Here is a 16538-nt window from a genome sequence, read left to right as displayed (position 1 = left end):
TTATAAAAAAATCATGTTTGCACTGTTGAAAAATATGTTTATAACAAAAACGTTCACAAATTTTCGCATGTGTGTGTGTGTATTTTGGTATAAACATAGATACTCTTATTTTTACCAAAAAACCGTGTGAAAGATATTTTTTTGTTCCTTTTTTATTTTGAGCATTAACATAATATGTATTTTGATATACCTGAGTAGGTTTTTTAGTTTTATATTTACCTTTTAATATTTTCTTAGCTGAAAATATTTATACTGCTGCGGGTAAAATACGTTTTTTAATTATTCTTACTAATGATAGAGTAAGTATATCAAGATTAATCAAAATATGTGAATGTATAAAAGCCTAGATGATTAAGGACTTCATTTGGGTCTGAAACTAGTCAGGCAATCCCATTAAATAGGCGAGACTAAACGGTTGCATCATTAAAACAAAAATCAATACTTATTTTATCATTTTTTTTATGTTTATGAACACACATTACTGTAAAACATCTCAATTTTAAAGAAAAACTGTGCAAGGGTTATAATGAACATATAATATTAAAAAATACAACAATATATAAAAATGCAAATGATTTTAAGCGACTTAAATTATGTACTGAAAGTGTATGTATCCACAAAAAATCTTAGTAAGCTGTCAAAAAATTGATACACAATTTTAAACTCTAAAGGGTGTATCCACACTGATCCAACATCACATATATAATACATAGGCCGGCGCGCTCTCGTTTCAGTCGCGTTTTGTTTGTGCGAGTGTTCAGTGCACTATATACAATTATTATTTTATATAAAGGTATGTACAATATAGACATAGCATATTTGTAAAACAATGTCTGTTTTTTTTTAGATTTTTTTTTCAATGTCAAAGCATGTTGTGACTTTTTTTTTGCGGGTGGTCATTTTTTTATTGTGTTTTTTTGTATGGGTTTTTGAGTTTTGGGGGTTTCCCAGCTTTGGGGTAGATTGGATATTGTTTTTAATGATAAATTGTTTTTGTGCGAAAATAAGGTTTTCGAAATTAGTTTTTTTTTGTGTCGTTCCTTTTTAATTTGGTACTTTAGCTGTTGTATATTAAAATGTTTTTTTTTTTATATTTTTTTATAATACAAGAATATACTTTTTGAATTAATGGCATAATTTGGGTGACGGTTTTACCCAATAGTGAAAATATAAACTTTCCATGATATATGCTCTAACAGGCATGACCTTGACCTTTAAAATACCTTGTCATAATTACACTCTTCCAAAAAATGCAAATCTCATAAAACAATGTTTGTTATTAAACTCCGAAATAGCTTGACCAATTGTTATAGTACTTTTAAACTTAAACGTAGACACGTTTAGAAAACCTGAATATAGGTCGCAGGTTTATTAATACTTACTTACTACTTTAAGTAGGTACTAATAAGTATTAAAATTAATAAAATTAAATTTCAATTACTTGAATATAAAATATCTTATGTTACTTTTAATTCATCCAAAAACAATGTGTGCAAAGTTTCATGACGATCGGTTCAGTATTATTCGCTTGAAAGCATAACGAACAAACTTACATTCGCATTTATATTAGTAGGGACAAAAATTAAATAAAGTTTAAGGAGTCAGCTAGTAATTTTCAAACCGTGTTTTGAGCTGTCGCACTTCTAAAACCATAATAATAGATATTATTTTAAGATGAATATTAAGTATACATGTATTATACCCAGACACAGAACAAATTATTGTGCTTCATTCAAACATTTTTGTTAAGTGGGAATCGAACCCACGACCTACGGCTTTCAGGGCCACTTACCACTAGACCACCAAGCCATTCTTCACATGTTGTGAAATATTTCAATTTTCTAAATAATTGTTTTTTTTTATTATCTAGCTATCATGCGGCGCCTCATTAATAGAGACAATTTTTACCTAGAGTCAGAATCATTACTCTAATGTTTTAAAAGTGAATAGAAAACATACTAATTTAATTTTTCTTCATTTTGATTGACCATTTGGATACGTAACTCAAAAATAAACGTACAAAATGATTGAGTATCGTGTAAAATTCTTACAAAATCAATTGATTACGTATTGCTTACTCCCGTAAGGTTATAAGCGTGATATTACGCTTCCCTGATACTTTCTAATACTTTCATTGTATTTACGTATTCGTCCAACTGCATATTGCATGTCTTCATTTGTTTTGACTATTGAAAATAACCTGAGGAACTCGTGGCTAAGTTACAATTGAACAAGTTGATCGATCACAAAATCAAAACGTTTTTATTTCAAATAGGCCGTTTCTCAGGCACTTTTAAAACGTTACATTACTGACTCTAGTTGCACGGTTCCAAAGTGTCATTCTTATGGAGAAGAACCGGAAAGAAACTTCATAAGTTACTCTTTTCAAAATAAAATATTACAGTAGCATTTTACATTATAATGAATGTCTGCAAAAACAACGTAAATTAGCAAAACAACACAGGTTAGGCTAAGCTTGATGCAGTCCGTGCCGTGGATGGGTGGCCATCTATGTTATAAGGAGGTCCTGCGTGTTTCGGAAGGCACGTTGGCAAATTTGGGGTTCGGGCTGTCATTACGGGTAGTCAGAAGGTAGAAAGTCTGATAACTAGTCTAAGGGGTATCGTTTTGTTCAGGTAACTAGGCTGAGGTCGGATAATCAGTCGCTCGTCTTAAATCACTTGTACTTGGCTGCATACGGTTTGACTGGAAGCCGACCCCAAAATAGTTGGGATAAGGCTAGAATGCTGATGACTTAATATCAATTAACTTTTATGCTTGTTCTTAAAACCTCATGTGTGAAACAAAATGCGTTTTTTTTTAATAATGATCCAAATCGGATAAATTAATTATTCATAATTATTTAATTATGAAGATTATATTAACAATGATTATTGTTTTTATATCATCTATTTATACAATGTATGCATCGAGAATATGAGACCGTTTCGACATTTTGTTTTATACGTAATCAGACAGGAAACTAAGATTATCCGTGTATAATTTGTGTAAAATGAATTTAATCTTTTTCTTGATGTAGTAGTGAATAAGTGTTGACCTGGTATAAAAAGCAAAAATACCTATATTTGTCTGGAAGTCATTGATAATTTGACTGCACGGACGCTATTCCCAATGTGCTCATCGGGTGGCGAGTTCGATGCCCGCGAAGGTCAATCCTCAATTTTGTGATCCACTAATCTATATACTAATATCTATACTAATATATAAAGCTGAAGAGTTTGTTTGTTTGTTTGAACGCGCTAATCTCAGGATCTACTGGTCCAAATTGAAAAATTCTTTTTGTGTTGAATAGACCATTTATCGAGGAAGGCTTTAGGCTATAAACTATCACGCTGCGACTAATAGGAGCTAAGATATAATGGAAAATGTGAAAAAAAACCGGGCAGGTAGGTATACCTAAATCATAACTTATATCTTCTACCCACGGGGACGAAGTCGCGGGCAACAGCTAGTACTAATATATAAAGCTGAAGAGTTAGTTTGTTTGTTTGAACGCGCTAATCTCAGGAACTACTGGCCCAAATTGAAAAAATATTTTTGTGTTGAATAGACCATTAATCGAGGAAGGCTTTAGGCTATAAACCATCACGCTGCGACTAATAGGAGCGAAGATGCAAAGGAAAATGTGATTAAAATAGGACAGGTATCATAACTTATATCTTCTACCCACGGGGACGAACTCGCGGGCAACAGCTAGTTCTTAAATATTTATGGAAGCTCCCGTGATACAAAGATTAAGCGTCGGTATAAATATATCAATAAACAGTATTTCGCGAGTCGGACCTGACCGGTTCTTAGTGCTAAATGAATGTAAAATTATCGTACGTATATTATGGCTCCTGGCTGTTATTCAAAAATCTTTGACAATCGTTACAAATAATCAGAAGCTAGAAAGTCTGACAACCAATCTAACTAAGGGGTATCGAGTTGCCCAGGTAACTGGGTTGAGGAGGTCAGATAGGCAGTCGCTCCTTGTAAAACGCTGGTACTTAGCTGCATCCGATTAGACTGGAAGCGGACACCAACATAGTTGGGGACAGGCTATTATGAAATAATTAAGTCACAACATTCCTTAGTTGACTAACTGAAATATTAAAGTATGTGTGACAATTTTTGCATATCATTAATTTGAGTTAGTTTCCGGGATAAATCAAAGAGATACAATGTGTGACGTCATACCATGGGAAAGATGGAGATAGATTGCTATATAGAGGTCTGAATATCGGTTTGTATGTATCCCTAATTAGCATATATGCTACGTTAGTCAGAATTAGAAATAGAATATTTAAAGCACTAAGGGAATTTTAGCTTCTCATCCCGAAAGCGTAAAATGGAATGCTATTAATAAGTCACTGTTGTTAGTCAGTCTGTCACTGGACTATATCTCAATAATTTCACAGATGATTAATAAATTTAACTTAATTAATCAGCTATTACAGTAAATAAGATACACAGACAGACAGCGAAGCATTACCAATAGGGATCCATAATTAAATAAGGCAACGCGCGTATTCATCGGGTCTCCGGTTGGATCCGAAACTAGTCGAGAAATACAGATAAATGCGCGTGAGTAAACCGTTGTCTCAATCAATAATAATCAATCATTCTCACGATAGTTACTATTAGCTGCAACGGGCACCCCCGCTTCAGATCGAATATGATCCCACGAGTACATAAAATCAGGATAAGAGCAATTCTATGTGTTAATCCCAGTTATAAACTACCTATGTACCGAATTTTGTCTATTTCGGACATCAGTCTCACACAATTTTTGTACTACGACTATTAGTTTCTGTAATTTTTGTAATTTGTGTTGAGAAATAAACGTTTTTTTTTTTATGTACCGAGTTTTGTCTAAATCCGTTCAGTGGTTTTTGCGTGAAAAAGCAACAAACATCCATACACAGAAACTTTCGCGATTATAATATTAGTGTGATACATTCTCCAATGTCAACTTTTGTCTCGTTTCAAAAATGGTTTAAATAAAATATTTGATCTCCCAAATGTTGTTAACATTCCGACATCTGCCTACACCCAATACATAGATCTTTAAGATAACATTACTGAGTTGAACATTACAAAATGTTCTCACAAATATTACAGCTATTCTGTTTTGAACCAAACAATTCAGTTTTGTAACATCTAAAGTTTTTCGCATGGGGCAATCTGTGATGGGGAAGAGCACGCAATGACTATAACCAAACTAATTTGTATTGCAACAGATGTAGTGTAGTTTAACTTGAATATTTGGTAATATTCTCGCTTTGACATCCCTTTTTAGGTTACTCAAATGGGAAAAAGGGAAACATATTGAACGTGATTTCTATGGTTGAGAAACCCCCCGGGAGTACTGCGACATAAGGATTAAATTCTTTACTGCGGGAGTAGATCAAAAATAATCTTCTTCTAATATATAAAATTCCCGTGTCACGATGTTAGTTACCGTACTCCTCCGAAACGGCTCGAGCGATTTTTATGAAATTTTGTATACATATTGGGTAGGTCTGAGCATAGAACAACTTCTATTTTTCATACCCCTAAGAGATAAGGGTTGCTCACACTAAAAAAAATATTTTATTTTTTGGACGAAATTGTTTGTTTTTTTTTTTATAATGTGGCATTAAAAATACATGCAATTAGAAATAATTTATTAGGCAAAACAACGTTTGCTGGGTCAGGTAGTAATAATATAAAGTTCAAGTTGTATTGTTACAAAAAAAGTCAAAATTTACTGTCATGTATTTGTTGGGAGACCATTGTTATTTAAAAAGATATTTTTTCTTCAGCCTATTATGTAGGGAACCCTCGTTGCCACGAGTCTTACCTCTTTTTGACCACACTTGACCATTTTTTTTTCTTTTTGGTATCATTGAAGAATCTTCATTATCTTACTCAGGGATGGTACCGGGTAGTGTCAGACTCTTATTGTCTTATATACTAAACTGTACTAACGAACAACATTTTGGCATTTTGTGACAATGAGTGAACGAGAAGGCACGCTGTCTATGTAGAGCGGCATCTCTTTCCAAAGTTACAACTGTCTTGCAATCCCAAAAACAAAATTAAAAGCAATTTGAAAAGAATTCCATAACAAATAGTAATACAAATCTTTCTAAAACCCACGGCTTGTGCTCTATAATTACGTAAAAACAATGAAAGTTGATGTTTTAAAATTTACTCTACAACTTTCTTTTTCACAAGTTTTGTTAGAAGATTTTAATTTATATCTAAGAGGTACAGTTTTTGACAGCTTTTTTATTGTTTTAAAAAACGACTCCCGTTTCACCAACATACAATTCACATGCACAAAGACACCCAGACTCAGGGCAAGCTTTCGTGGATCACACGAACTAAATATATCCTTGAGGTATTATAATTTATCTGTGAGTCACTTTTATACATATCTGCTGTATTTTTCTTTTATTCGGTTCGGGCGTGCGTTTGTGCATGGTTAATTCAGCAACTGCTTCTTGAGGCATTAGAGTTAGTTCACGCAATATTTTCATGTTTCATGTCAAGGGTTCATAAATAAAAAGTTGAAAGTTTTGAGTTTATGTAAATAACAGCTGTGTGTGAAAATTATATGTTGTCCTATTCTCAAACCTACCAAATACACCCAAAATGACATGTGAATTGGTCGATCAGTTTCGGAGGAGTTCAATTACGTACATCTTAAGACAAGACTTTTTTAACATTAGCTACTGTAATAATATATTTTAAAGCGAGTTTTTGCCAGTTTTTCTCCATTGGAATAACATTTTCGACCCTTGCACCTAGATAAAAAACTATCACGTTCTAAAAGCACCTGGCAAACAGCTAACTTAAAAAAAATCTTTTTTAATTATGTCTTAATATACTGACAATATAAACCCAAGTCACAAACATTCCAAGACCTATTGGCTAATACATTGCGGAGCGGAAACCGACGACCGCAGGTTGTGACATGCACAGACAGGGATCACATAACATTGGTATATACAACGGCACATTAATTAGTGCTGTGAGATCTAGAAGATAAGATTGTCTCCGGCTAGGAGTCTTCTTCAATAAGTAAGTCCTATCATGGGAAGATATTGTTTAGAAGAGTTATAAAAAAACATATGAATAGACACTTAAAAGAGTCTAGTCAGGTAGATTTGTAAGAAATATTGTCTAATTACGTATTTTTCAACAGATTTAAAGAAGAATGAGGTTTTTAATGCGACTGTATTTTGTTTTTCTGTGAATGCTTGTATGTTTCTTAGGTTTACGCGAATGTTAGACATTGAAATGAAACTACTTTTACGGATTTTATCGCGGTTTAATTTTTGATTAAAATTAAACCGCGATAAAATCCGTAAAAGTAGTTTTCAATGTTTGTATGTTTTTCGCGACTCTTCTTACATGAACTATTTTAGACCAGTAAATAAACCATAAGTAGGTCTATATTTGACCTCTTCCCGGATTCGAGCATTGATAACTCACTGCGGACGATTTCAGACTCCAATATTTGTAATCCAGGTTTCCTCGCTATTTTTTCCGTCCCCTTTTTTCAGTGTTGTCTTACACAGTAAGTTTGAAAAAGTGTCATTGCACTTGCCTGCGTTGGTAATTGAACCTGCACTTTTGTGCATACAAATCCGTCCATGGTAACTGTAAAGCCACCACGACTCTCGACTAAAGACTTTTGAGTACCTATTTAATCTATATACTAATATATAAAGCTGAAGAGTTTGTTTGTTTGAACGCGCTAATCTCAGGAACTACTGGTCCAAATTGAAAAATTATTTTTGTGTTGAATAGACCATTCATCGAGGAAGGCTTTAGGCTATAAACCATCACACTGCGACTAATAGGAGCGAAGATACAATGGAAAACGTGAAAAAGGCAGGGCAGGTATAAATCATAACTTATAATCTTCTACCCACGGGGACGAAGTCACGGGCAACAGCTAGTTGAAGTATAATTACAAATACATTTCAATTTCCAATCAGGGTCGTATCAAATAACTACGTTTCCCACTATCTGAGTTCAAAATCATGTGTTACGCAACAAATGTTTTTCCGTCTTCCACATGCTTGCCTTTTTGTCTGTCTGTTTGTTCGTGTGATTTGTCACCTGCTCATTGTTCCGGAGATATAATTAACTTTTCAACTGTCAGTCAATTTTATTGCATTGTCAGTGAATTATTGAAAGGGTTTTTTGTTAATTTGCGTTGAGTTGAGGAAAATTTGTAGATTTTAATTTGAGCAAGAGTTTAATAATTTTGGAGTAGAATTAGGAGTTTTTATTAATATACACGGTGATTTTTTAGTCGTCTTACAAGAGTAGCCCAGTTCATGTATCCGACGTAAAATACCCTTAGGCGCGATTATTTATTTTTTTATCATCAACTAAGATAATAAGTACGAAGAAAAATTAAATAAGAGAAATCTGAAATATACTTTTAAAATGATAAAAATGCCGCCGCCCGCGCCCCTCACCATTGTTACAAGGCTCGGACCGCGCTCGCAACAGAGCTGTGTTTCTAAAAAACTACGAATTGCATCATAATATTGAATAAAAATTGCATTTTAAATTTATTCAAATCTCATAAATACCTGTTTTTAGGGTTCCGTACGTCTGAATACAAAAACGGAACCCTTATAGGATCACTCGTGTGTCTGTCCCTCCGTCGCTTACAGTCAATTATCTCCGAATCTATTAGACCGATTAAGTTGAAATGTGGTACACATATCAATTCCTGTGACCCAAACACAGAGGTGTGACGTGAGTTTATAAATAAATCTAAAACAAAATTACAACTTGTGTCTCAATGAAATAAAATTTTCGCAATACTTAATTCACTTTTAATTTAATACAAAAGTTATTTCATTAAAGTTGATGGCTAAATTAACTGCACTTAGTGTCTAATTATCTCTAAAATGACTTGCGAGTCTCGGGTTCATTTCCCAGGTCGGGCACTTTAATATTTCTCAATAATGTAGTAATTATTCTTTGTAATAATGATTGTTTACTTCTGTTTTATTTGTAAAGGACTTTGGCGCTGGTTTACAGCGATGATAAAAAAGAAAATATATTTTGATCTGTATTTTTATAGTAACTATCGTGAGACTGATTCATTATTAAATGATGCAACGGTTTACTCACGCGTATTTATCGGGGACTCGCTCGCCCGCCGCGTCAGCTCATGATTAAGGACTCCGGTTGGGTCCGAAACTAGTCGGGCACTCCCGATAAATACACGTTGCATCATTTAATAATATTTTGATCTGGATCAGTAGCAATATTGAGATCAACATAGCGTCATGGCTTTGTATGGAAACCAAAATCAAAGTCTATTTTTTGGGCTAGGGTAAAAATGAAGTACTAAGGTTCCTCTGTCTTATAAACCTTGATAATTAGGTTAATCTTGCAATAAATAATGTTATACAAAACAACGACCTTGGATATACAACACCATCTATCGACCCAAAATCTAATCAACTCAAGGTTCAATCCACGCACCAAATATCATTAAAATCAGCTCAGCAGTTTACGATGAGTTCACTGACATACAGACAAAATAAGTAGCTACGACCCAGGCAGAAACAATACGGTGTGATGTTAATCATATATAAAAACAATGTGTTTCCAAGGCTGACTGCTAACCCACTTTACATAAAGCGTTATAATATGACCATCCAAATTTTATAGCTTGTAATTTCGAAATTTTAAAACTGATTATTTTTAATTGACTGTGAATATAATTTAGTTAAATCCTAAATATCCCACTGCTACGCACAGGCCTTTTCTATCAGAGGAAAGTTGAATTATTTAGAGTTTTGATCACTAAGCTAGCTCACTGACGACAATTTCAGATTCGTATATTCGGAATAGAGATTTCGTCACAATGTTATGGTGTCTTAAAGTAAAGAAAGAATAAATAACTTTCAATAGGTCACATTGGTACTTATCTTGTCTTCCAATTTATTAGCGTTTTACAAAGTAATTATCATTTGGTAAAAGTGCAAAATTTTATTCCAAATGCAGGTACCTACTTAGCAAGGAAACCTAGATTCAAAATATTGGAATCTGTAATGGTCAACCAGCTGTAAGCTAGCGTGGTGATTAATGCTCAAGATATTATAGATTCCCTATACGTTAAGAGGCCTGAGTATATATCATCATCATCATCCACAGGCTTTGTCCTCCCACTGCTGGGCATAGGCCTCTCCTTTCTCGTGCCAATTTCTACGGTCCTGTGCCAGCCTCATCCATACATGACCCGAGACCTTTACTATATCGTCGACTACTATGAGCCAATTAATTCTCAAACTTCCATTTCTACTTTAGCAAAAAAAAGTTTAACTTAACCTCCAACAAGCAATACCAGTTAATTAAACTTGAATGCGAGACAAAAACTGAAACAGCGAGACCGTGTGTCACATTATACAAGAAATAGAAAGATTTGATTACAATTGTAATTGCCGTAGCAATTACACAAATATGCTTGTTGTTATGCAAAATTGTATGTGAACCTGTCATATTTGGTAGGAGGTACTTTTAGATAGAAAAACGACTGCACGGATAGCCGAGTGGTTGAGGTCACAACGCCAAACCTATTGAGCACGGCGTGTCGCGGTTCGATCAACGCGTAGGACAGGCATTTGTGTGATCCACGAATGCCTGTCCTGCGTCTGGGTGGTTTTGAGCTTATGACTTTAATGTTTTTGAAGAAGTGTCTGGGTGGCAGGAAGGAGAAAGACCTGTCAAATGGACACTGTGGGTTCGGCTAAAAATAAGCAAAAGATTTACAAATAGCAAAAAGAAATACAAATTTTGAGAAAAAATTAAGTTTGCCGGTTGCTTACCTTCGATTTTATTATTTGTTTATCATACAAATACATACAAACTATCTCGTTTATAATATTAGTAGGGAGTAGTATGGTCACCAACCCACGGACCGACCGTATCAAGCGTATCCTATCCTGTGATCGATTGACTTATGCAATGGAAACTTAACCACAATCGCCACCACTTAAATAATGCATTTCTTTCCTTTGTTCCAGATTAGACCAGATTCCAGGAATAAGCTCTCCACATGATGACGTCACACAGACTTTGCGGACTCAGGTTGAGCTGGGCTGGAGTTCTAACTGTCCTGTTATATCTGATTGACAGGTCTATAGCAGTAAGTACCATTTTGAAGGTTGCTTACCACGGATAGCTAAGTACTTGAAGTCACCACGCCAAACCCACTGAGTGCGACGTGTCGCGTAGGACAAGCATTTGTGTGATCCACGAATGCTTGTCCTGAGTCTGGGTGTCTTTGTGCATGTGACTTGAGTGTTTGTGTAAACATCCCGTGGTATAAGGATTAAATTCCTTGATGGTAGAGATAGCTCTTCAGTGTAAGGGGGAAGATGGTTAGGATAAGTCGAGTGTCTTTGAGAGATCAATATTGCAATTTTGAACGGATAATAGCACTTGTTTTTCCTTTACAAATATCCCTTTGAAAACTTTAACCATAAATAAGACGATCATTAATTAAATGATTATCTAGTCGTTGAATAAAAACTCGACGCGTTTCTTGACTATTTTTGCATTAATTAGATTATTCTATAGACAATGTTCTTATAACTCTTAATTAAGATAATTTATCCTTCAAAAGTGACAGATAAACCGTTGTTTAAGTATGATAATTAAATTGTTATTCATACAAATATAGGTATTCAGTTTGTGTTTGTGGCCATGACTGCTGGACCGGTCGTGGGTTCGATTCCCATCTAGGACAAAAGTTTACGTGATGAGAACGATCATTAATTCCGTTCGTGTAATTTAGCTTCAGTTGTCTAGTACTCATAATACAAGCTTTGCTTAGTTTGAGACTAGATCGCGCTGATAAAATGTGTAAAAATTTTATATTTCAAGTTTCAAGCTTTGAAACAACTTATATTTATCATAATAACTAAGTTAATAAGATGGAAATTAAATAAATAATTCCAATAAAACAATAAAAACTGGCCCAGTTCTGTCGCAAACAAAAACACCTAAAAAAACAATAATAACAGCCCAAATTTAGAAAACAAATTGATCAATTTAGCAATAAACTTTTTATTCCTGTTTCTAATTGAAAAAAAAAATGGAAAATAAACCGATTATGACACTATACGCTGTCAGTCGGACCAAAATAACGTGGAAATGAAGTATGTGTATAAATGCGTGTCGCACGACACCAAAAACGCAGCGACAAAAAGTCGCAGCGTGTTAAGAATCACGCGATTGAATGTCAATTGTTTAAATGTTCAATCTCTTAATTGTTTATAATTGTTGATTGATTATTTACGAGGAAATTGTGATTTAATTTGTTGATATGTCGCGGTGGTTGGCGGATCGATGTAGGGAGTTGTATGTGTGTGGGTTCAATACCAAGGCAGGCGTAATAATAATTTGACTTTTTTAGAGTTACATGTACTATTTTACTGATGCTGAGTAACCACTGACAAATGGTGAAGGAAAACATCGTAATCTTAAATTGCCATGATAAGTGAACATTAATTTTGTTTAAAATAACAAACGACTCCCGCTCTTCGAAATTTCATCCTTGTGTCGCGGGGACAAAGGCAACCAGACTCAGGACAAGCATTCGTTGATCACACAAAAGCTTGTCGCACGCGAATTAAGCTGCGCCACATCTCGAAATGTGTATTCGGATTTCGGCGTGGTGACCTCAACCACTCGGCTGCCGCTTATTTTCGTATTTTTTTAAGATCACACTTCTGAACAAATACCCCACCTTTTTCTCATAAACCTCTTTGGTTTTACAATATGGCGGTAAGATCCCGTGCCCATCTTATTAAATAGGTCGAATAACTTCATTGCCAGCCTTCCAGAATGATGCTTAAACACAACCGTGTAATATTGTAATACAGTTAGAATGCTAAAGCACTTTCTTTCCTTATTGTGTAGTGAAGCGAAGCCGCGTGACTTAATTAGTTAACCTATTAGCTTCGATTCCCTGTTCGTGTATCTCTAACTATGTATAAGTTAAATTTACATTGTATTTAGTACAATACCCTACTTAATATTGTAAGAGGGGTATTTTGTGTGTATGGATGTTTGTTACTCTTTCACGCAAAAACTAGTGAACGGATTTAGACGAAACTTGGTGTGCAGATAGTTTATAACCAGGATTAATAGAAAGGATAGGTTTTATCAAGATTTGATGTTATCGTAGGATCATTTTCGACTTATAGCGGTCGGGTCCGCGGGCAACAGTGAGTCCCTTACAAAAAAGATTTATTTATTTTATTTATTTAATTATCACACTAATCTACTATTACAGGTTACTTAACCTAATGCGGTAGCTAAGACTAAACAAAGGTCTAAGTATTTATGTGAACTAGGGTTTCAAAGATCAGGCACTAATCAAAAATATATCAAGTACATCAATAGCTAATATTTTGAATCTAAGTTTCCTCACGATGTTTTTCTTTACCGTGTGTCAGTGGTGCTAGTAAGATTGCATATTCGAAGTTTAAATGTCTTCAAATTGAAAGATGACAATTTTAAAGACAAAATCAACTAATTGACATTTTCCAATTTTTTTCCAGGCTCTAGACGGCTATGTCCCGGGAGAAGACTACCCAATATACACAGAAGTGCCTCAAGGACTATCCTTCACTTGTGATGACAAGATACCCGGATATTATGCTGATCCAGAGACCATGTGTCAAGTAAGTGATCAAGAACTTATGACTGGATTTTTGGTCTAGCGGTTAGTGGCCCTGACTGCCATATCAAAGGTCGTGGGTTCGATTCCCACCCAGGACAAATGTTTCTGTGATGAGCACGATCAATTTTTCTGTGTTTTTTCTGTAATTTACCTATCTTAATAAATAAAAATCTCGTGTCACAATGTTTGTCCTCAATGGACTCCTAAACCACTTAACCGATTATAATAAAATTCGCACACCATGTGCAGTTCGATCCAACTTGAGAAATAGGATAGTTTAAATCTCAAGTTATAGTCGCAATTTCTATGTATGTATTTCGAAATGTATGAGCCAGGCCAAATTATGTTTCGAGAGACCGCAATACAAATGGTAAAGTGCTTCATAAGATAAGCTCATTATGTAATATTGAGTTAAAAAGTGATATTATTGTGAGCTTAATATAGACCATTGAATTTTTATATTTCTATAATGAGAGCGCCTTACAAAATTGTTATAGCAATTCGAAGTGTTACTTATTGCTAACATTATGTTGTCAGGTTAAAAATCTTTGTTAACTTTAACGGCAATTAAAATAGTTTATATCGTTCTTAACGGTTAACTATTCTTTGGCCCTTTCAGGTATGGCATTGGTGCGTGCCTGGTCTCGGCGGCAACCAGATGTACTCGTTCTTGTGCGGTCCAGGAACTGTCTTCAACCAGAGAACCAGAGTTTGCGACTATTTCTACAAGGTATTTCTTTTATAATCTCATCTTTTATTAGAACCAGTACAAATTTTAATTAGCCCCCGACCACACCAATTTACCCTTGTATTTAATTTTTACAAGTGTCTAGTATTCTTCAAGTCAAGGTCTTTTGCTTGATATTACCATACCATAATTGGATACTTGAATATCCAAAAAAGATTGAAATAAACTGGAAGATGTAAAAAGATGTGATTTCCATTCTTTGGCTTATTTCATCTTGGAATGATTTTCATCAGACAGCACAGTCAAAAACACTCCCGACTAATCTAGCTTTCAGACGCAAAAAAAAACTCAGAATCGGTTCATAAGTTAATTAGCTACAATACCGCAAACGAACATAAACGGAGACACTTCATAACAGTCACGTTGATTTTGCTAAAATGGTTCAAAGTTTTTTTCTTTTGATCCCAATACTTGCCTATTTTGTTTTCAGGTGGACTGCCCGAACTCACAGGCTTACTACAGCGTAAATGAAGATCTATACAAGGACGAGGCCGGCAACTACATCAATGGGAAAAAGTAGATTTAAAATAGAGATGGGCCAACTATTCGAAAATCGACTAAAGATTTTATTCGAAAACCAATGACTGAATGAAATAATTGAATAATAATTTAATTATTTTTGATGTTTATTCAAAATTTAAATGTACAATTTTAGATAGTTAAATGTTAATATAATTATATGTTTAAATATCAAGAAAGATTTTGAAATGGAAACAAAAATATTTGAATTAGTTTTAATATTTTCAATCCATCGACAATTGAAATAAAAACAAAATGCTTATGTTAAACATTATATAGATTGAAAGATTTATATATTTGAGTATGAATCGATTTTTCTCGGTCTTTAGTCGATTTTATAGCAACAGTTGGTACATCTCTATTAAATTAAACAGACAATAGACAATTAGTCTCTGCTAGAAGTACAAGTAGACCTTAAACATTATAGTTACCATAAGAATAAGTAATTTAATCTGGAATAATTTAATTCGAATAATATTTCATATCGAGAAATTTATACGAACGATTTTACAAATTAGTTTTAGTTAGTATAATTTTATTAGAATATGTACTTTAATTTGTATTAAAGTTTAATAAGTACAAAATTAGTCGAAATCAAAATCATGCTGAATCTTTTGTATTATAATATATTTTAGTAATAATATACCAATTTGTGATTGAAACAAAGTGACCATTTTTAATTCATTTAATTAAACATAACATCAATCACTAATCAAATACTAACTTATTCGATTACAAAAGCACTAACAAATAATCGAATAAAACCTAGATAACCAAACTAAATTTTTTATTCGAAAACAATGACTAACATATTTTATTCCAAAAACGCAAACATATCCCCACTTTCCACACTACAAAATGATCTTTCATCCAAAAAACCTCACCTTATTTTTAATATATGTATTTATGTATGAACATACACTAAAATCCCAAACATTTCAGGGGAAATTCATACAGTAACGAGTATGACAGACGACGACTGACTGCCAGACGGAAAAGACAGGAGCACGCCTCGAGGAGGTCGTCCAGAGACCAAGACTTACAGGACCGTAGTGACAGACTCAGGGTTTTACCGAAAGACAGCTAGATTTACAGAAGAGATACATTAAAATGGCGCTGATACTCGTAAGAGAAGAATTCGAAAACGGTTTTATACAATACTCGGTCCGTTTTTCGAATAAACTTTTGACGGGTTGTCAACAATTGTGAATGAAAGTTGTTGTTGTTTCGATTTTTAGTGTTATTTCATTTTGAAATTGTGTTTTATTATCAAATCGGCAACTCGTTTGTATGATCTGTCGAAAGATTGTTCTTAGGATGGATATAGTATGACAAAACAATGATTTATTCTTGACTTGATGACTCGTGGTCACTTGCTTTAGACGGTGTTTTTGGGTTAATACATATAGAGACAAAGTAACATGACTTTTCCACTTGTGAAAAAAAGCAAAATCGTTTCAGTAGAATCCGTGTTTACCCACTTCAAAGACATAAACGTTAGGTACTCTTATGTAATATTACCAAAGATTAACAAAATCGGCGCCATTTTCTATA

The 16538-nt window shown here is 34.0% G+C and overlaps 1 protein-coding gene across 1 annotated transcript; it reads left to right on the top strand.

Annotated features, from left to right (window-relative positions):
- The first annotated feature begins 601 nt into the window (after positions 1-601).
- LOC113504234 lies at positions 602-15099 on the top strand. Its single transcript, XM_026886411.1, has 5 exons — positions 602-793; positions 11052-11173; positions 13596-13718; positions 14337-14447; positions 14896-15099. Exons 2-5 carry the CDS (start codon positions 11084-11086, stop codon positions 14983-14985), a joined length of 414 nt encoding a protein of 137 aa, XP_026742212.1. The 5' UTR covers positions 602-793; positions 11052-11083; the 3' UTR covers positions 14986-15099.
- The last annotated feature ends 1439 nt before the right edge of the window (positions 15100-16538 follow it).

The sequence above is a fragment of the Trichoplusia ni genome, chromosome 21 (assembly GCF_003590095.1).
Source record: "Trichoplusia ni isolate ovarian cell line Hi5 chromosome 21, tn1, whole genome shotgun sequence".
Taxonomy (NCBI): Eukaryota; Metazoa; Arthropoda; class Insecta; order Lepidoptera; family Noctuidae; genus Trichoplusia; species Trichoplusia ni.
Note: the sequence above shows the minus strand (reverse complement) of the source record. Positions and strands in the feature narration are given on the sequence as shown.